The sequence below is a fragment of the Herpailurus yagouaroundi genome, unplaced genomic scaffold (genome assembly GCF_014898765.1).
Source record: "Herpailurus yagouaroundi ecotype Mexico unplaced genomic scaffold, PumYag 166, whole genome shotgun sequence".
NCBI classification, from domain to species: Eukaryota; Metazoa; Chordata; class Mammalia; order Carnivora; family Felidae; genus Herpailurus; species Herpailurus yagouaroundi.
The window spans coordinates 24,975,272-24,996,324 of record NW_024412407.1 but is presented as its reverse complement, the minus strand read 5'-3'; the positions used below and the strand labels follow the sequence as shown (position 1 = coordinate 24,996,324).

Below are 21,053 nucleotides of genomic sequence, written 5' to 3'. Positions count from 1 at the left end.
TCCGCCTCATTTCATGGAGAGATGAAAAATACCTTATAAAATCATCAGTTCCATTTCCTGATCAGGAAAGGATGGAATGTTGAAGAAATAAGCTAATTCTGTGTTCCTGGAAAATGGCCAAATATATTCAAGGAAAACAATGATTGTTTTGCTCAAAGTTATCAATAGGAAAAACAAACAGAAATCATTAAGTAGCAAACATTAGTGGAACCAACTGATCAGGAAGAAGGGACATCTGGGAACAGTTTGCTAGTAGCTTCCATGTTATACGTGCACACCTCTATTACACAGGGCCGCCCAATCCATCCAATAATCATATTAGAAATTTAAAAATATAATTTCTGAGCCCTATCTTGGTTGTCATTTGAAGTGCAAAGTCAAGGTCAAGGTTGCTTCCAGACCAGTCACTTAGGAGGATGTGGGATTTCATCCCCAGATGTGGGTTTAACTCACAATGGTTCAATGTTATTCCTATTAGTACCATAATCACACACATACATACACACAAAAATCCAAGATCAGAAAATATTTTTTTCTCTAAATTTCTTATGTCTCTCTCTCTCTCTCTCTCTCTCTCTCTCTCTCTCTTCACCTGAGAACAGCACCTACAGTTTCCATTAAAAAAAAAAAAAAGTCAAATCTCACCAGCTGCTGGTATTTCAGGTTTTCCAAGGGATTGTCTAAGATATAACACTGTCCTAACTTAAGAAGGAACAGGAAAAAGGAAAGGAAAAAAAAGGAACTGGGTCAACACTTCAGTACAAATTTGGCACTTGCTCAAAGATGTAGTGTGGTGTGCAATAGACAAAGAAAGTCCTCTGAAGAAAATAATTGCTTATTTTGTGGTGGATAGCAAGGAAGTTAAAAACAGGCTCTTTTTCCCTCTTCCCCCCCATGCACAGACTTCCATCTTTTAAGTATAGAGATGGAGAAGGTGGAGAGAAGTAAAGAGAAATTCATCTTTCTTTTTTTCTGTCAGGTGCATTACAAAAAAAAAAAAAAAAAAAAAGAAAAGAAAAAAAAAGGGAAAAAAAAGGAAAGGAAAGGAAAAGGAAAAAACCCAGAAGCCCCAAAAAACAAAACAAAACTTATTTCTTTTTAAAAATTGTAGCACAAAACAACAAAACACATTCACAAGCCACTTGTTGGCACTGTGTACCTGAGTGAGAATTTCTAGAACATTGTAGAACAAACAGCCATAAAGTTTATTAAAAAAAAAAAAAGTTGACGGGTAAGACTTCAGTGCTTGGATGTAGCAGCTGAATTACTGGCATTATTTTACCCATAGCTTATTTCAATCTCTTGTTGTTGATATTGTTGTTTGCTTGTATTTTTTTTTTTTTCCTTTCCAAGCCTTTTGAGGCTGAGGTCTATTAGTCAGCTGATGTCCCAACTATTTAAGACTAACAGTTAAAGTAACAGTCAGTGTATGAGAAAGTTAATGTGCTTGGCCACTGGTAAGGATGAACCAGCTAGGGCTTCTTTAAGTCCTAAGGTCACAACCATTTTTTGACCCTTATCAGTTGGCTTGTCCTGCAATATGGTTTTCACTGTCACTCCCATAATCTACATCTGGATCATCTTCTTCCTCATCAAACTCATCATAAATTTCTCCGTTGATGTCCTCAGCCTGTATCTCTTCTTTGATATGTGGCTCCTCTCCTTTCACACCATAAGTGCTCTGGATAACGGGCATCCCAGGCTCGGGGCTGCTAGACACGCTTGAGTGCTCCGAGGGCAGGTGAGGGGAGGGCATTCCAGCCATGGCGATGGCTCCAGGGTATACCACACCAGCAGTGGCGATGGGGATCTGTGCTTGTTGCCTGTCAGAGAGGAATTCCCAAAAATACACTGTGGGTGAAGGGATAGTCAGATGCAGGCTTTACTGTATAATGAATCTGCTCAGCTTGTCCAGTTCTAAACTACTGATTTTCATCTATTGCCCAACATCTAAAAAATGGTATCCTACTGTGATTGCAATAACTTACTTGTGTGTCATGATTTATAGGCATTTACATGGGTTACCCACCTGATCCTCAAAATAATTTTTATTCCTATGTTCCCTTATGCAAAAAACCTGAGGTGTAGAAAAATTAAGCAGAAGAACCTCAGTCCTTGACCCCAAGTTCAGTTTTCCTTCACTATAACACTCAGCTTTTTAGAAATAAAGATAATTCAATTTTAATGGGGAAAAAAAAACCCTAAAATATGAGAGCTCTCAAAATAAAACTTGACTGCTTGGAACTCACTGGAACTGAACAGTATCACATTGTCCACTTGGTCCCTGCAGTAGCTGGGGGGACAGGAAGCAGGGTCAGCCTCGTGGGTGCACAGCTCTGCAGCTGGAAAGGGCCCTGGGCTATGAAAGATCCTATGCTTGCTTTAAAGTTGTTGCCACAGTCTTGAAATTCTTAACTTTTTAATAGGAACCCCACACATTTTCATTTTGCTGGGAGCTCCTCAAATTATGTAGCTGGTCTTAGTGGGAAGAGATTAATAGATAATGTTCATTTCTGCCTTCTTTCATTCATTCATATGTTTACTATTTCCTCAGCAAGTGTTGGGTTTCATGCTTGGCTTTGAGAAGAGTCGCACGTCGGGATATAAATCATGGGCCAATGGACAGAGCAGGCAGACTCTTTCAAGGGAACAGGATAGAGCAGACTTTATAAGTCTTTCTGTAAGGTATCTTCCAGCCATTTCAGAACGGTATTTATTATTATTATAAGCAGCTGTTGGGATCTTACTAACTTATGTTCCAGATATAAGCAACTTTATCTCTGTGCTTTCTGAGAAAATTCTGCAGAAGCAATGATGTTGCAGTTAGCCTAGTATGATACTGTAGACAGCCTTGCCATAGGAGGCAGGGTAAAACCTCTTGAGAACTACACTCTTAGTTCGGAAGACAGCTTTCCCATTCACAACCCTGTGGTGCCCTAAATGGAATCCCCACTTTGTGTGATCTACAAAGGCCACATACGTGCCTTGATAGCCCAGAACCCCCCCCCCCCATATTCAAAAGTGAGTGTTTCTTTTGGAATCATTTTTATGTTGTATTTCCTTAACAAAGATGTTGCAGAATTTGTCAATGGGAAGCCTTGGAAGTAATGAAAACCAACAAAGAAAAGAACCAATAATACTTCTAAGTTGTTAATGACAAGCTTCAAAATTATTTACTATCAGATATTTTATCTTCAAGCCAGCAGGAGTAAAGCTCACACTAGAGCCATTGTTCTAGGAACTCGGGGTGGCTTCATATGGATGTATTCTTTTCAGGATCACGTGGGGGGCCAGGCTAATTTCTGAAAATACATTGAGGTCAAGTTCTTTTTCAAAATGCTGCTTTACAGCTCAACGAATATGGTTCACATCCCATTACGCATAACAAGAAGTGTTCCCCATGAAAAAATGACAGAAAGGTCCATACCCAACATTGAAGTATTGCCGCATTTCCTGCCGCCTATTCCGCATGATTGCCTTGTATTCACCGATGCGCAGCTTTTTGCCATCCACGAGGCAGGTGCGCTTTGGCCTGGGCTTGTATTTGTAGTCAGGGTACTTCTCCAGGTGCTGTTTGCTGAGACGGGCTTGCTCCTCATAATATGGCTGTTTCTCTAGGTTTGTCATAGCTTTCCAGCGAGATCCTATGAGGAAAAGAAGGTTAGGATTCCAATTTGCACAGCTGCTAAGGACAAGAAAATAAATCTAAAATAAAAATGTTGGCTAAAGCCCAGAAATACATAAAAATGTGTTTGATTAGTGAACTATGACTCAAGAGGTGAGATCTCACAAGAACAGGGGTGTTGGTGGCTGTGTAGAGCAAACTGTGTACCCAAAGGTACAAACACTGGCCAATATATATATTTTTTCCTGGCTGGAATGAACAATTTAGCCAAAAGTGTATATATTTACTTAAAAGCTCACAGCTAATGTTAAGAATACATCTTTTATTTCCACATTAGACCATGATCTAATTCAACTGTGAACTGAAAAATTATGCAAAAACATTACATATTTTCAATCTGTGGCTAATTATCTAGTTAGTATTTTTAAGTGGGGGTGCATTACTTACTACAAGGGTTCCTAACATATATAATTCTTCTCAAAATGTTTAAGTATGCTTTCATGAATGATTGCATTTAAAAATTCATTTCATTAAAACTTAAATTACAAAAAATTATATTAATGAACATGCACCAGCTAACTACCAGGTGCTAGATAGACACTGCGCTAAAAACTTTACATAAGTTGTCACGTTTTTAACTTTCATCATAATCCTGTAAGATAGCATTTATACGTATTTCCATAAATGAGAAAACTGAAGTTCAAATACACGAAGTAACTCACCCAAGGTCACACAATTATTAAATTACAAATCTGTGACTCAAACTCAGGTTTGATATAATTGAAAGTATGCTACAATGTATGTTTTTACATACCTATAACCACCTGCTATCTATACTTAGCAGAGGTCAGAATTACAATAAGTATGTAAGGGGTAAGATTTTTCTCTTAATAAATCACTTTCAATAATATATAAAGATGTCACTTCTCGTGATATAGTTTGCATTAATAATGTCAAGCCAAATTGGTGTTCTCCGTCTTTTCACTTTTGATTTTGGTTTGGACTCAACTAGGATTGCAAAAAAAACCAAAAACAAAACAAAACATAAAAAACAACAAAAGAAAACAACAGTTAAAAACAGTTATGTTAATTCTCAATATAAACGTGATTTAAATATTTGATTCTATTAGTATGGCTATGCATAGTAGTAAAAGAAGTAGAAGTAATAATTTTTTTTTTTTGTATTAAACACGTGAGGAGAATCTGTGTGTAGATGAAGTGTGTTTATCAGGAAGTAATCAGCTCAACTCTACTCAAATGCACAAGGATCAAAATAACTGGAATTGTGGGTTGTATACCAAATACTTACAGGCATGGAAGCCTTTACCTGCCTTCCAAAGTCATCTAAGCAAGATCTTCAGGCTTTCAAATGGGTTCATTACTCAACCAAAATTCCACTTCTCAAATGCAACTAGCTCACTGATGAACCGTTCTTCTCTACAAATGCAGAAAAGTCCTCAATATGGGCTGTTTTATTTATTAAAGGAATAGAGTAAAAGGGACAATATCTCTTCCCTTAGAATTTTTTCCTATCAGAACAGATGTTGCCTGGGTGGGTATATCCACATAGGTGTTACACAAATTTATAAACAGATTTTTTTCCAATCTAGACAACCAATATGATTTTATTCTATTTACTATAGAAATCCAGGTTACAGTTCAAATCATAGAGTTTATTTTTCCATTCCTTTCTCAAACTTGTGTTTCAATGGCCACATCCTAAATTTGTAGGTACAATCTCAAACTCTTTATTGCCCAACACTATTCTCTAGAGGTATTTGAAACCATCATGTTATTCTCAGGGCAAATATAAATACAGGTAAAGCTATAATACCATTGAACGGGGTCAATTCTTTTTGGGAAGTTTCTTACAAGTATGTATAACAGAATTTTGAACCTCAGATCAGGGAGTGTAAAAGTGAGCTTACCAGAAATAATTTACTTCATAGTTATATAAATACACTGAAAAATGACCAAGGATGGTTGACACTAAAATCCCCTATCTTTATCACCAGGCAGAACCAAGTAACTAGCATCCTCAATTAGAATAGAAATTGCTAATGGTACTTCTCAATGTCTAAATGTTCCATAAGCTCAAAAAGGATATGGTTTTCTAAGGAAAGGGAATGTTTATGCCTTACTGTAACCCACCCTGGAATGTGAGAACTCTTTTTAGATTTCCTACTATGTGCACCATGCTGTATTAATTACTGGATACGCAGTGGTGAATCATTTTGTTCCTTATCTTCCTGAGGCTCATATTCCAGTGGAGAAGAAATACATTAAACAGCTAATTTAAAAAATTTATTATTTTAATTACAAGTGGAGAAAGTACAGGAAGCTATGAAAACATAAGGAGTTGGGTCAATCTTTTGTAGGTCAGGAAGGTTTTGTGGAAATGATTCCTATAGGAATCAGAGAGGGAGAGCTTTCTATGGAGGAAGAATAGAATGGTCAGGCCTTGCAGTGGGAAGGAGGATTAGAGGAACTTAAAGACAGTTGATCTGTCTGAAATGCAGAGGAAAAAGGGATATATATATATATATATATATATATATATATACACACACACACATATATAGGATAAATAAAAGATACATATTTATATAAAGATAAAACAGATACATATATAATAAAAGATGTGTAAATTCTTAGACAAGCTGGCTTCTAAATCTGGCATGAACTGGAATCACAACATATTTAGACACTTGATAATATAATTTCTCCGGAAGTATCACTGAATCCTAAATTACATTTTAAAAGATGGCCGGAGCATAGTTCTAAGTCTTCTTAAAATTAAGAATCAAGATAGTGAAAGTGGTGCCTGTAGTTGGTAAAATGGCCAACTATGCTGTTTTATGACCGTGCGGAACAAATGGTGTTTTGGTTGGTGGCTACTGCAGTTTTCAGTTTTGAATACTAACTTTTGAATAACTAAATGACAAGTTTGGTGTTGGTTTTAATGGCTTTTCAGGTACAACATCCACTGTACGTAGCTACGATGTAAACATTGAGACACGCTGGATGTGAATGGTAGGAAAGCATTTTAGGTATCTCCAAAAGAGACGGAAACATCTACTTGATTTAAGATGTGGCTGGTTGCTTACCCTGGACCACGTACAGGGAGTAAGTTCTCCGCTTTTTCGCAAAAGCCTAGCCTTTTACAATGAAAAACAAACAAACAAACAAAAAAAAAAACAGAGAAGGACTTTTGGGTATTCCTCCTGATGACAAAGAGGAAGATTCAATAAAAAAAATATGATGTTCATAAAAGTCTTGAAAGTGCTCTTTTCCTTTCTAAATCTGGCGATGTGAGAAAAATGAAGAGTTTGAGCTGAGTAGCATCGTCATCTCCATGGGGTCTGTAATGAATTTGCACATTTTACTCCAACTACTGTATATCTAATCAGAAAAAGATGTCCCCCATCCCCTGATCTAGCGCCAAACAGTAAAAGGTGATTCCTTATGTTAACAATTTCAGCAGAATGGCTTATTAAAACCAGATTTTAGGGTATTATAAAATGCTTAGAAGCCCTTTAAAATGTCAACTAGGATCCCCAGAGACTACGTAAAATGTCAACCCAGCTCAAGCGCCTGTTTTAAGCAGAATGAATTAGTGGCATGCTGTCGGAGGCTGTTATCCAAAACAATCAGTAGAGAGGAAAACATCAAGCTTTCTTTGTACTTTTGTATGAAATGGGCCACTTAGAATGATCTTGTGGATATTTGAAGATCACTTATTTATTTGAAGCTAAGACCAAATATTGAGGTCCCAAACACCTCAGTGGTTTTTTTTTCCTGGATATCTTTAATTAATACAATTCTATTGAAAAGTCCAAAATTAGACAGCACTCTTTTTTCATGTAACCTATTGTGATTTAACTATATGGTCATCCTAATATTCTTTCCTTCAAACCAGAAAGAAACTCTTGTAGCTAGCCACCTCTTTCCCATAAAGTCTTTTCCTACATCTTCTAAAGTATTTCACATCATCAAAGCTGATATTTCTCTTATACTTAGGATAAAGTTTGAATCAGTGATTAACATTTTCCAGTATTCATACACATGAATTGAATGATATAAAGACAGTTTAAATAATCTCAGTATTTAGTTCATTTTTTCATTTTGACATTTTGGGCTAATTTTGTGATAACTGATATGTTAAAATATGGAATATTTTATTCATTTCTAGAGTTTTCCCCAATGGAACAGATACATTTTTTAAAAATGGAAAATTTCATATGGAAGGTAAAATATGGTCATAAAAAGAAAAAAACAGGTCAGAGATGGTAGCAGCATAAAAAATATGCATTTCCTTTTGATCAGTTTAATTTTTTGAATATATATATACATATATATATATATCTCCATAAATATTCCCATTTTCTATATACCTAAAGCTTTACATACTCTTATCTTTTGAGATGACATTAATCTAAAGATTTCAAGATTATTTTAGATGAAAACTGAGACATAAGTTCAAGTGGTTGATGGTTTTTTGTTTGTTTGTTTTGGTCTCACTACAAATGCATGCTGTGAACTGGATGGCATCTATTACCACCCAGTAACATGAGAATTTGAGAATATGGGAGCATAAAAACACATGTATATGTTTAGTAACCACTTTTAGATGACCAGTTCCTTAATGTAAAGGATCAAAAGGAGCACTTATCTGCGTTAAGTACATGTAATTCCAAGTGCATTATGGATTTTAGTAAAGCTTTAGTAACACAGAGGAATGTCACTTATTTGTTGAAGCCCAAATTTACTGATCGAGCTAGGTATTCCTATTCTGTTTTTGTTGTTTAGCTCCTAGCAGTCAGAGAGTAAATAGTCAAAATTTGCTTAGCTCATCTGGTAGCTGGCTATCTGGAAGATGAGCGTGACGAAGATGAGGACGATGACAATAACAGTGATGATGGTGTCAAGTGAACAGCACACACAAAATGGAATCTTCGTTCCTTTTTCTGGGACTTAAACTGGTATACAGTAAGTCTCTTTATAATACTCTTACCTCTCGCCCATATTTTCTGTGTGCTTTAGTGTCTATGCATGTAAGGCAAATATGTACTTTATCATCTCTTAAGTTGAAAGCTGCAATGGTAGGGAAAGTCCCTTTTTACATGATGCTGAAAATGGGCTCAAGGCTACTAAAAGTGAAAATTAAAAACTGCACACACCACATGTTCTCGTGTCCTCTGACATTCTAAACTGATTTTCAATGATAGTACCAGAACAACCATCCCTATGCTTCTATCCCCAGCACATGAAGAATTCTGTAGTTCAAAGGAAAAGAATGAATACGGTCAATACCATTATTACGTAGTTCATACAAAAAGAACTAAGAACTTAGTACAAAAATTTCTAGATTTTAAAGAAGAAAAAATATTGCCACAGTTAATATAGCTGCTATATTAGCAGCTAATTTAAATTAGCTATAAAACAACTAAATTAGCTATAAAAACTGGGCCCATTTCTCAACAAACATGAAGTGCTCTGTCGTCAGAAGAAAAGGCTCAGTAATGGTGCTTCTTTTTAGAGAAGTAGATAACATGAGCTGCCTGGCCTCCAAAGCCAGTACCTTTCAACAACTGCATAAAACAGAATTGTACATTTATTCCATACATCATGTAACCATCAATAAGTTTCTTACCCAATATCTTGCTGATGTTGGAGTTGTGCATGTCAGGAAAGGCTTGAAGGATTTTCCTTCGCTCATCTTTAGCCCACACCATGAAGGCATTCATTGGACGCTTTATGTGGGGTTCATTGCTACCACGCCCTCTGGATTCTCTATAAATTCTTGACTCCGAGACTCCAGCACTTCCTAAAAATAGGGAACATTGCTTCATGTTAGTGTTAAGACTTTTGGCAATTCTCTTCTTTGCATTACTATCGAATATTTGTCTGTAAAATATCTATTCTAGTATATTAAATATGAATATAACAAGTATATCTGCTAATAGTATTTTCAGTTCTTGACACAGATGCTTGTTTATGAAGTTTCTGATTAAGCCTTGTAGTGGCAATTGTTGTATCTGCATTTTCATTCCATTTCTAATATATTTTTCCTTTTTTTTTTTTCTTCAATGGACTGTGGACTGTTTCACCATTAACTTTCAAAAGGACACGAGAAACCTGAATACGTGATCTTTGAGGCAAAATGGAAAGAGAACAGTTGGAGTATACCGGTAGGCATGCTGGCACTGTGTAAATATTAAATGGGTGAAGAACCTAAGAAAATTGTGAAACACTAGCACATTTGGCACAATGGACTACAAGTGAGGTTGTGTCTCTGCTACCTAAAGACGGTCAGAACACAGAGTAGTCATGCCCTTTTCCTCTCTCTGAGGTTATAGAAATAAAATGCTGCTAAATAAAACTTTGGGGTGAAAATACAATATAGATAATCTTCTGTAATGTGTTTGGCATTTCTTTGCAATTTTGTGCTGATAAATGCATGAAAGATGCTGATGCATCCATGATAGCCTGCTCCCCAGAAGATATTTGAAAATGGTAGGGAAAAAACAATGAACAGGTACACAACTGTGGTTTCTTAAGAAGTCTACAGCCACATATTTAAGGTGAAAAAAAAATTCATTCCCCTGAATTTTCTCCCTAACATCTAAACTCATCTGGAGACCCCCTGAAAGTTCCCTTCAAGACTTATGACAATAGAACACGACTGAGTCTGGGTAGAAACTTTGGGAGCTGCATTCATTCCTCCCGGCTTTGCATGACTTTATAGAATAGTTTCACCAGACTAAACAGCTTCCAGAGATACTTGAGTTTAGGCAAAGAAAATCAGGAGAAGCATAAGAAAACACAGAACTGTGATACTAAGTATTACAGGGTTATCTTTAGAAAATATGGAAGAGATGTATTTTGGTAGCATATAAAATGTTTAAATAATTTGGGGATTTCTAGAGCTTGTATCATTAATCAAAGCACTGCTTTTTTCTTCTTTCTTCATACTCCTCTTCCTTTCTTTTCTCAATTAGAAGGAATAGGAATCAACCAGAATTACCCAGACTTGAAGACATCTATAGCAGCAAACAAAAACACAGCATACCTGTTGGTGGAGTTTCTCATTATTTCTCATTCATAGTATGCTCTTTGGTCTGATGAAGATTGGAAAATATTTTGCATACACAAGCATGACCGAATTTAACAAATAACAGCAACAAAATTGTTGATGTTTTAATGCTGATTACTATGCTTATATTTTATCATGCTAGTACAACTTAAAATTTATGAAATGTCTTATTACCAGTCATTGTCTTTTTTATTGACATAAATGAGTGCTAATATATGGCAACATCTTCCTAAAATGGGTTTGTAACTAGCAAATGATCATTTGCACATCTGCTTTTTCTTGTTCTTACACCTTACAGCAACATAAGCAATAAAATGAACATAGTGTAACTTCATCACAGCTAAACAAGCTCTTTATATGTACTTAGGCTAGGTTTATCTTAACCAAGTGATGTGGAAAATAGCAGGAAATGATTGGATCCAACAGGCTAGGACAACACTGACTTTTGTTGGATATCCAATTGAATAAGATTCGTTTTGATAAAATTATCTGGCTACCTGGTCAAGTTTGGCTACTTTTGTAGCTGGTGCAGAACTGGACTTAAAAGCAGAATTGGGGACCAAGGTACAGAGGAGACAACTAAGTATGTTGGGGAATTCAAGGCAATCCCCTCTGTCCTAAAGTATGCTTCCTAATGGTTTGCTCTGGTGCAGACTTTTCTACATGCAGGGAACTTCCTCTTCAATAGTAACACATTTGAGGACAGTGCTCTTAAAATGTGTGTTTGGTACTTGACAGTGGAGAGAGGTTCCTAGCTGGGGCTCAAGGTGAGAGGAATAACACTTTCTTCTTTTTCTTTCTTTGCTGTGCGATTAAAATTAGGGTATCAATTTCATTAGTTGTCATTTTGGATTTTAGAATGTTCGGAAATGATGCAGACAACAAGAAGGCATGTGAGGAAAGCATGAGGCTGTGTAGCTGGCGTTCTAGTTGGGTTATGAAGGGTAGGGATGACACCGGACTGTACAATAGACAGTATAAGAGGGAAGCGTTACAAAATGAAAAAAAAAAAAAAAAAAAAAAAAAGAAAGAAAATCCTGAAGATGTCCACTGAACCTTGTATTCTGGTCAGAATCTTACAAATGACAACTTGAAAATGAGCAGATAGATACAAATTTCTGAAAAGTTTGCTGAAAAGAAATAGGGAAGTGAGAGATAGATTAGACAGTGACTGTGAGTATTTGCTTTAGAATTGTGCCATCTTGGGGGCGCCTGGGTGGCTCAGTCGGTTAAGCGGCCGACTTCGGCTCAGGTCATGATCTCACGGTCTGGTCCGTGAGTTTGAGCCCCGCGTCGGGCTCTGTGCTGCCAGCTCAGAGCCTGGAGCCTGTTTCGGATTCTGTGTCTCCCTCTCTCTGACCCTCCCCTGTTCATGCTCTGTCTCTCCCTGTCTCAAAAATAAATAAAATGTTAAAAAACATAAAAATAAAAAAAATAGAATTGTGCCATCTTGAATCCAGGATCTGCCTCTGGTACTTACAGCCTTGTTATGTTGGGGGAAAAAATGATTCAAAATTCCCAGGGGCCAATCTCTTTATTTGCAATAGTATTTACTTCACAGGTTGTGCTAGAAATTAATGAGATGATTTGTGCAGAACACTCAGCAGATTGTTTGGCACATGGGAACTGTTCAGTACACATGAGCTCTTATTGTAACGATCAGGTATTAGGCGGCTGTCTTACATACTTTTTAGTAGTTTTAATTGACGCTAAATAGACACTTCTGCACACTATTGGTATATATATGAATAATTTTCACAAACCATCAGAATCTCCACTCATATTGAAATCCATCATGGCATGGCTAAATTTTCCTTCTTCATTCTGTTTAACTGCCAGTTGCTGAGTCAGACTCTCCAGTGTTGTTTTTTCCTTAAAAAAAAAAAAAAGAAATTTATAATGAGATCTCAGTCTGGAAATTATAATTATTCAAAGACATTTTTTTCTTGGGCCATATATAATACATTAACTCCTGGGAGGGACGGGATATTGATTTATTCACCTTTGCACATTCAGCACATTCTGCTGAGATAACTGAAGCAATTGATGAGCAGGGTTTTTGAAGGAACTCTGATTCTTAGAATCCCCTAGATAGTCTTGGCATTTGGGTTTGGTATGCCTAAAGGGTATATGCTGGGATCCCTGGAGACAATCTTCCTGAATGGTAAAATGTGCAGAGTAATTTCATGAAAAGCAACCTGTTTTGCACCATTTGGAACGCTCTATTTTTAGCCAGACAGTAGAAGTATAGGAGTGGCATGGGGCCCAGAGAAAGTCTTCCAATAGTCAGGTGACCAACTGATAGAAACATAATTCACAGTAGTGCCCTCTGGTTGCCATCTCCCTAAATGCCATCTGCATTCCTCATGCAAGGGTAATGAAGACGTTTAAATATTCATTGCTAATTGCTTGTCAAGTCTCTGTACATTCAATGTGAGTGCCTGCTACTTGGACCACAATTTGATTTGGATTGCTAAGCCAAAATATTGAGTTGGCGAATTATTTGAGATACAAATACACCAAAATTAGATCTGCAAAGACATCAAGTCATTTAAAAGCATGCAGTGCATGATTTGAATTCATGGAGAACATGGCATTACAAACAAAATTATTGTCAAGGAAAATATAATGCTTAATCTAAACCACATGAAATACTAAACTACTTCCAATTGAGGAATTGGGTGATTTTATGAAAAGAAAAAGCATACAATGAAAGGTTTACAACTTTTCTAGCACTTTCCGTCATTGCTCTGAGGATAATTTGGTTCCAAAACAGTTTTAAGGAAAGCATCTATTGGATTTCATAAAATTTGGTCAGGTTTATTTATAATTATTTACCTCATTTTCTGAGGAACACAGTCATGAACTGTTCAAATGAACCCGTATACTGCATAACAGCTATTGACACAATAAATAATCAACTATTTAAGACAATTGTATTATAGGTAAAGGGTCCAACTAATGTTCCCACCAACAACCATTAGGGTATTCAAATTCTTAATGTAGTACATGCTTTATCTCTACAACATCTCTCACAGTATTACATTTATACATACTAGAGAAAAATTCTTTCAAGTTAGTGGCCTTGGAGCTCCTATTCATCAAAGGCTGTACATGACTTAGTAGAAATAATATTTTTAATTGTCAATTAGTACAAACACAGCAAGGAGATTGGAAACAAAATAGTTGGTATCAACTCTAGTTCTACAGGATTATATAGTTCTAAGTTGAGATAAATTATATATTTAAAAATGTAGAACCTGATCCAATATGTGTGAAATTGGCATTTTCAGCTAATTTCTATGTTCTGGATTTCTTTTGCTGAGACAGTCTGCTGTATATATTCAGCTGAGAACAGGGGCACCAAGGACACCAGCTAAACAGACCGTTCATAGTAAATGTAGCCATTAAAATAGAAGACAGTTACATTAAAAAAAAAACAAACCCCACATTCCATCAGCATGATCTGATAGTCTGCAGTCAATGAAGACTTTACTGTACTATCTTTGGGGAATGTACTAGGCATGGATCACCTCTCAGGTTTTGATTTAATGGTGTATAAGGTAATAATGCTACATAGTTTAGACAGAGTTTTCCATTCTGAAGCAAAGTCTTTTAAGAAGAAAAAGCAAAGTGAAGGCAATCGGAGTAGAAAAAGGATGAAATGTTAAGTGACTTCAAATGTTCTATGTTGGGCTATGAACCTTGTGCCATCTTACCAAGAGGCTAAAATTAGCAAATGATGGGTAGGAAAGTTACCATCAGTTTTTACAGTAAGTAACCTCTAACCATCTACCACTAGAACATGCAGTATAATAAAATTATGTAATTAGTTACCCAAAATGGAATTTACAATATTTCTCAAGAGCATGTCAGTGGCAGAGAGTGGAAGTTAACAGTGTAAACTGTCTTGTTTTTGTGATCCTTTGCATAGCCGATTCCCAGACATGTGAACAGGAAAATGAAACATGACTAGAGAAACTGGAGAATGTGTGGTGTGCCTTTAATTAAAACACCTTAAAATAGGATGTACATCAAAATGGTAACACTGGCACATTTTAAAAACCCTCACTGACAATGAATTCAGAAGACTTTAAGGAACTGAGGTAAGGGGGATATTACAAAACCTAAGTGGTTATATGGTAAATATGTAGCACTATATAAAAACACAGTGGTTACATGGCAAATAATTACCATATAATTCCATATGAAAATTGATCCTATAGTAAAGAAAAGTTTATATTCCGCTCTTATGTATAGAGATACATATAAATCATTATGTGGCTAGGAGTCTAGGTCATATACTGAAACATCAGAAGAATGAGTTGAATTTAAAAATAGTTCTTAAAAGGGGTGCCTGGGTGGCTCAGTTGGTTCAGTCTCTGACTCTTGATTTTGGTTCAGGTCATGTTCTCACATTGGCCTCTGTGCTGACAGTGTGGAGCCTGCTTGGGTCTCTCTCTCTCTCTCTCTCTCTCTCTCTCTCTCTCTCTCTCCCCCTCCCCCCTGTCTGTTTCTGTCTCAAATAAATAAATAAATAAATAAATAAATAAATAACTTTTAAAAAACAAAACAAAACAAACAATAGAATAGTTCTCAACATTTTAAATTCAATCTATTCAGGTATACAGGAGGAGAAAGAATCAGCCAAATGTTATAAAGCACAAATGTTGGTACACTGAGAAGATTCCTCTAGTCCTGTTCCTTCCAATGCCACTATTCCCTGGTTGTCCCCTCTGCATTGTCACGTCTAAAATTCAATGATTTGCAATTCTGTTCCTTGGGTCAAATCTTTCTCTTCTTAAAAGCATCTTTTCAAATGTGCCAATATTACTCAAACAGGTAATATTTTGATTCCCAAAGTCCTTATAATTAATCTTTTCTAAAAAGAGGCAGCTGAAACAAATCAAGCACAGTTTGATATCAGGTAGAAAAGGGATAAATGGGAAGATGCCAAAAACGGTAAAACTCAAGAAATTGAGTTTGGGGAAGCAGAAAAAAATGCTGATTGGCAAAAGTGATAATTGTTCCCAAACTTAGACTCTTAGTCCCAATTGGTTTCAATAAAAAACAGATTATTCAAGAATTTGTACGTAAGAAGAACACCTCATGTCCCCCACCCCAGCCCCCGCACCGCCCCACTATAAGATCAGTGTTCTTGAACACATATCCAGTACAACACTTTTACTTTATTGCCCTTCAATACTATCTAAATGCTGGTCTGAAACTGACACGATTCACTGGTCTTCTCTCCCCTGCCTTTTTTCTATCAGAAACAAAACAAAAACAAAAGAAAAATAAACACATTTAAAGAAATACTTGCCAAAATTCTGAAATGCTCTGAGTAATCTCAGAGGGTTAATCTCAGAGGGTGCAAACATATTAATTACTACAAATTAGTCCAAATAAAAAGGCTTGAGGGCATATAAAAAAGGACCAAACAAGATGACCTATATGCTTTCTCTCTTGAATAAAGCTAGCAATTGGATAACAACTAGATTTCTTTTGGAAAGATGATTCCCACCTGGCTAATCAAATCTTAGACAATTATGCAGGTTTACTGATATCAAGGGGAAACATTAGGTAAAGTCTGTTTTTACTTGAAAAATCTTCTGATCCTATGTTGAGTTGAAAGAGGACCCGAATGAATTATATCTCATCTGTAGAAGAAAATAAACTTTTAGATCACATAGTTTGTTGGGATCAAATAAATCATACTAAAATCCAGCCTTCAAAGAACTATTATTAATATGCTAATATTCACTTGGGCAATTTGGCAGCTGGTCTTGGGCTCTGTGGCTTTTTCAACTGACTTGCATAGTAGAAAACAACACATTGTATTATTTGTGCATGACACCAGGCAGTGGTGGGAATCAACAAGGAAAGCCAAGTAATATCTAAAGAGATGTGAGCAATGACTCGATTAGAAGTAGTCAGCAAAGATCTGTATGTTCTGAATGGCAAAAGACCATAGGGACTTTTTTTAATGTTTATTTATTTCCTTTGGGAGAGAGAAAGGGAGGGAGAGAGAGTATGCAAACTGCACACATGTGTGAGAGTGGGGGAGGAGCAGAGAGAGCGGAAGAGAGAGAATCCCAAGCAGGCTGTGCACTCTCAGCACAGAGCCCAACAGGGGCTTGGTCTCATAGACCATGAGATCATGATGTGAGCCAAAATCAAGAGCTGGGCACTTAAGCGAATGAGCCACCCAAGCATCCCAAAAGACCCTAGGGATTAATGGGAAATATTTGAAAATACAGAAAATGACCCATATAGAAAATAATGGGTTAGGGGACCAGAAACATCACATCTTAACCATACTATGCTCTATACATTAGCTATGTTATTTTAGACAAATCAATTATCCTCTCTGAGTCCCAGAAACCCTAAAATGGGGTTTAAATAAAACAATAGATTCTCATCAGCTTAAACAATGAAGATATATATGCTTTTAATATTAGGGAAAAAAGTCAATGAGGGAAATTGAAAAAATAAAAATTCTTTCTAGCATGTATGGTTTACAGGAATAGTTCAATATCAGTATTAAATAACTTGTCATGGTTATGGTCTTTTCTTTTCTTTTTTTTTTTAATTTTTTTTTAATGTTTATTTATTTTTGAGACAGAGAGAGACAGAGCATGAACAGGGGAGGGGCAGAGAGAGAGGGAGACACAGAATCTGAAACAGGCTCCAGGCTCTGAGCTGTCAGCACAGAGCCCAACGCGGGGCTCGAACTCACGGACCGTGAGATCATGACCTGAGCCGAAGTCGGCTGCTTAACCGACTGAGCCACCCAGGCGCCCCATTGTCTTTTATTTTCTATGGCTAGAGCAGTGGACAAGTACTCATTTAAAAGAAGAATTTTGGTAACAACTCTAAAAATTGTTGAGATTTTTTTTCATTCCTCTTGTCCATCATCTACAATGATGTATTTAATCTTTTTTATTTTCCAATTGATGCTCAGGCATGATGGCTTATAAGTCTAGTACATACTTAAATTGAAATTTTCTCCTATTCCATTACTTCAACTTATACAGAAAATAATTAAAAATTCGCCATTTATGAAGGCTCAAATGAACATCCTGTTTTGGTATTTCACAGAGCAGTCAAGACAAAACAAAAAACCCCACGAAAACTCCAGTTTAAGAGGTGGTGAATATTTCCTTAGTTACCTAATCCAAAATTAAACAATGCATGAGTAAATGGTTCCTCTATTACTCCTTGAAATTGGGATTCATATAAGTTGATGAGCTTTGCTCCCCAGCAGACACACATAGACAGAAAGAGATGGGCTGTGGATCAGCTATCATAATGGACATCCCTGAAATAAAGCTCACAAAGCTATAAAACTCATAAAAAGCACATGCATGAAATGACAGAATAGAGTGTGACTGTCAAATGTTGACTCAGTAACAGTTAAACCCCTTCTGGCTGCACTTTTTTTTTTACGGTCTACTTCTATACTAATGACACAGGAGGAAGAATGAAACAAAAAAGGTTTTTAACCCTCCAATTATGTGAGCCTCACAGACCACCAAAGAAGATGAAAGATTATTTATAATGTCATAATGATTTATCAGTTGGAGATTTTTCTCATAAGCTTAAGTAAAATATAAAGAAATAATGCATATGTCTATCCCCTCAACCTTTCAGTTTCACCCTTGCTTACTGAGAACACTGTTTTTGTAAAAAATAACCATCCACCCACATAATCTAACAGCACAAATGGGAGAAAAGGCTTTCTTGCAAATTGTATATAAATTATATACAAATACATACTCTCTCTTTCTCCCTCTCACTCTCTCTCTCTAAAACACACACACACACACACACACACACACACACACACTTCTCTCCAAGACTAACAAAAATGCAAATTGAAGAAATCACTCACTAATTTTACTCTGGCCAAATGTAAATGTATCCACTAGGATATTCCCAGACACGTTGATACTCTGAAATCTGGTATTCCTTAGGAATATTTTCCAATCATTTTCTCCATCAGAGAATCAATCATAGAGATATGTGAGCAAAGGGGTTGGAAAGGTCCATAAATGTCCTCTAATCTAGTCATCTACAAAATCAGCCTTATCTAATCTTGATGCTTTCTTTTTCTAAATTCAGAGATTCCCCTAGTGGAGAAAATCATGCATCAGAACACATAATTTTGTTCCACAGTCTAATTTCCTTTTATGAAATTTGGTAGCCATCTTCATGAAATGTTTCCTGAAGCTAAGTATTCATTTTAATAAATATTTACCCAAATAAATATTTTAGCTACATTTCTTAGAAACTTAGTTTCATCAGGCAATCTGATCGAATTGAAATGTACTGGCAGATCAAATTTTCTTTAAAAAGTATTGTGAAGTTGTAGATGGAATGGTTTTGAAGGAAACACAGTTAGTATGAACTCAAGTCTTAATATACATGAATAATTTTCCGAAACTTGTAGATGGAATTGACGAATGCAGATTTATGATTTTAAATAATTGGTTTTAAAGTATGAGAAATATTAGAAAGCTAATGACAAATAATTCTGTTTTTCATGAAAGAAGAGAGAAATCCGAGGAACAATGACCTGAGCAGTTAATGGATATTCCAGAAAAGACAGAGCTGATGGTTATAAAAATTAGCTAAGAGCAATTAGTAGAGGATGTAGTGACAATAAAAAACGAGTATGGATTCAGTAACAAAAACAACGTTATAACGACTTCAGTTTATTTTTCTATAGGAATTAGAATGTAGACCATGATGCTCGATGGCCATAATATTTTGGGCTTTGGATTATGTTCCTATCAATCCCCTTATTGTCATGCTGGAGAAGTTGCATGGGGCCAATGAAAAAGAAAGTTGAATGAGGTGGGAAGAGCAGATCAAAAACATCTGTCTTTAAGTATCTTAAGAATTAACTTATTTTAAAAAAAATCAAGGCCTGGTATTGTGAGAAAGGGATAGAATTTGGTCATACGTAGTCAAGAGATACAACACTGACCAATGGTTTTAAGTTATCAGGTGAAAGATAATGAACCACAAAGAGTTGTCTAATAGTCACGAGTCTCTGTCCATTAAATGAGCTGCTCAAGATGTAAAAAAAAATTCCCCTTTCTGGAGATTTTCAAGTATGGGCCATATGACCACCTGCCTAGCATATTAAAAATATGGAAGAGGAAACGCAACATCAGATGACAGGTTGGATTCAAGGCCTTTTCATTTTCTTTCAAACCTTCAATTCTACATCCTACTTTTCTGGACACTCCCTAAAATAAAACTAAAACAATGCGACCAATGTATAAAACTATAAATATTTTCTCTATCCATAAATGACAGTTTCTTAAAAGTTTTTAAGTTTCAAACCTTAAGGGCACTCCACTTATAATGGAGAAACCTACAATCATTCTATTATAGTCAAGGAAGATATTGCAAATTATGAAAAAACCTTGAGTTATTGAGGTATATTTTGTGAAGAGACTGTCAAATAGCAATCAGACTTACTGATTCAGGTACTTTGTGAAAGACACACTTATGTACCCAAATTCAACATTGCTAATTTAGTCCCTAAAACTGAGTAAGTTTTAAGGAGAGAGGAAGAAGGTGCTGAGGCCTGGGGGTGTAACGCACAAAAAGGCCACTCAAAGCAATCTGCAGAAAACAAATCAGTCACAAAGAAGGTACACAGGAACACTGCCATGGCAAAATATTGGCCCTGGCTTATTTGTCACAGTTGTGTTTATGGTGTGTCCATGTGGAGGAGAGAAGGCAGAAGGAGAAAAAAACTAAGACTCAAGTTTTCAAATGTTTGTGTATGTGGTCAGCATCCAACCAAAATCTAAAAAAAAAAGACTTTGTTATATTTCAAAGCAGGGCAGATATAGACACTGTGCACACTGAGTTAAATCAAAAGGGTTAACATGAGAAAAACAGGAGGCCAACAAAGAAAAATAATAGAATTTATAACTGACACAGGATGTCCGGTAGGTGGGAGGGCAGCATAGATGTAAACACAAAACCTGAATATTGTCTTATATTAATTATTCTATAAACAATGGATAACTCAGTTATTGAGATACAGAAATGTACAGACAGAATTTTTCTCTTTCATTTTTCCATTTCATGGAATAAAAGGTATAAAACTGCTAGCATTCTTATGAATGTAGCCTCAGTAGCCAGTAGTTACCTCAGTTAAATAAATACAATTGGACTATTGGAAAGAGTCATGGCTTGGTCCAGAAAGGCTGGGTCTGACAAATAGAAACGGGCACATTGGAGTTATTGTTCACTTTTCAATTATCTGTGGTTGTTTCAAGGGAAGGGAGAGAAAAAATACAGATTAGA

General features: G+C 36.1%; 1 protein-coding gene across 16 annotated transcripts in view; it reads right to left on the bottom strand.

Annotated features, from left to right (window-relative positions):
- Positions 1 to 1,181: 1,181 nt before the first annotated feature.
- Positions 1,182 to 21,053, bottom strand: part of SOX5 (SRY-box transcription factor 5) — a 1,021,040-nt gene continuing 1,001,168 nt past the window's right edge. For 15 of the 16 annotated variants that reach the window (XM_040488995.1, XM_040488992.1, XM_040488993.1 and 12 more), the window contains 4 exons: positions 12,485 to 12,593; positions 9,279 to 9,452; positions 3,428 to 3,644; positions 1,520 to 1,823 (listed from right to left, as the gene is read on the bottom strand). In XM_040488995.1, the coding sequence (XP_040344929.1) occupies positions 1,520 to 1,823; positions 3,428 to 3,644; positions 9,279 to 9,452; positions 12,485 to 12,593 (804 nt within the window). Of the gene's footprint in view, positions 1,824 to 3,427; positions 3,645 to 9,278; positions 9,453 to 12,484; positions 12,594 to 21,053 lie in introns of all 16 variants that reach the window. The other variant, XM_040488989.1, reaches the window with a different exon arrangement.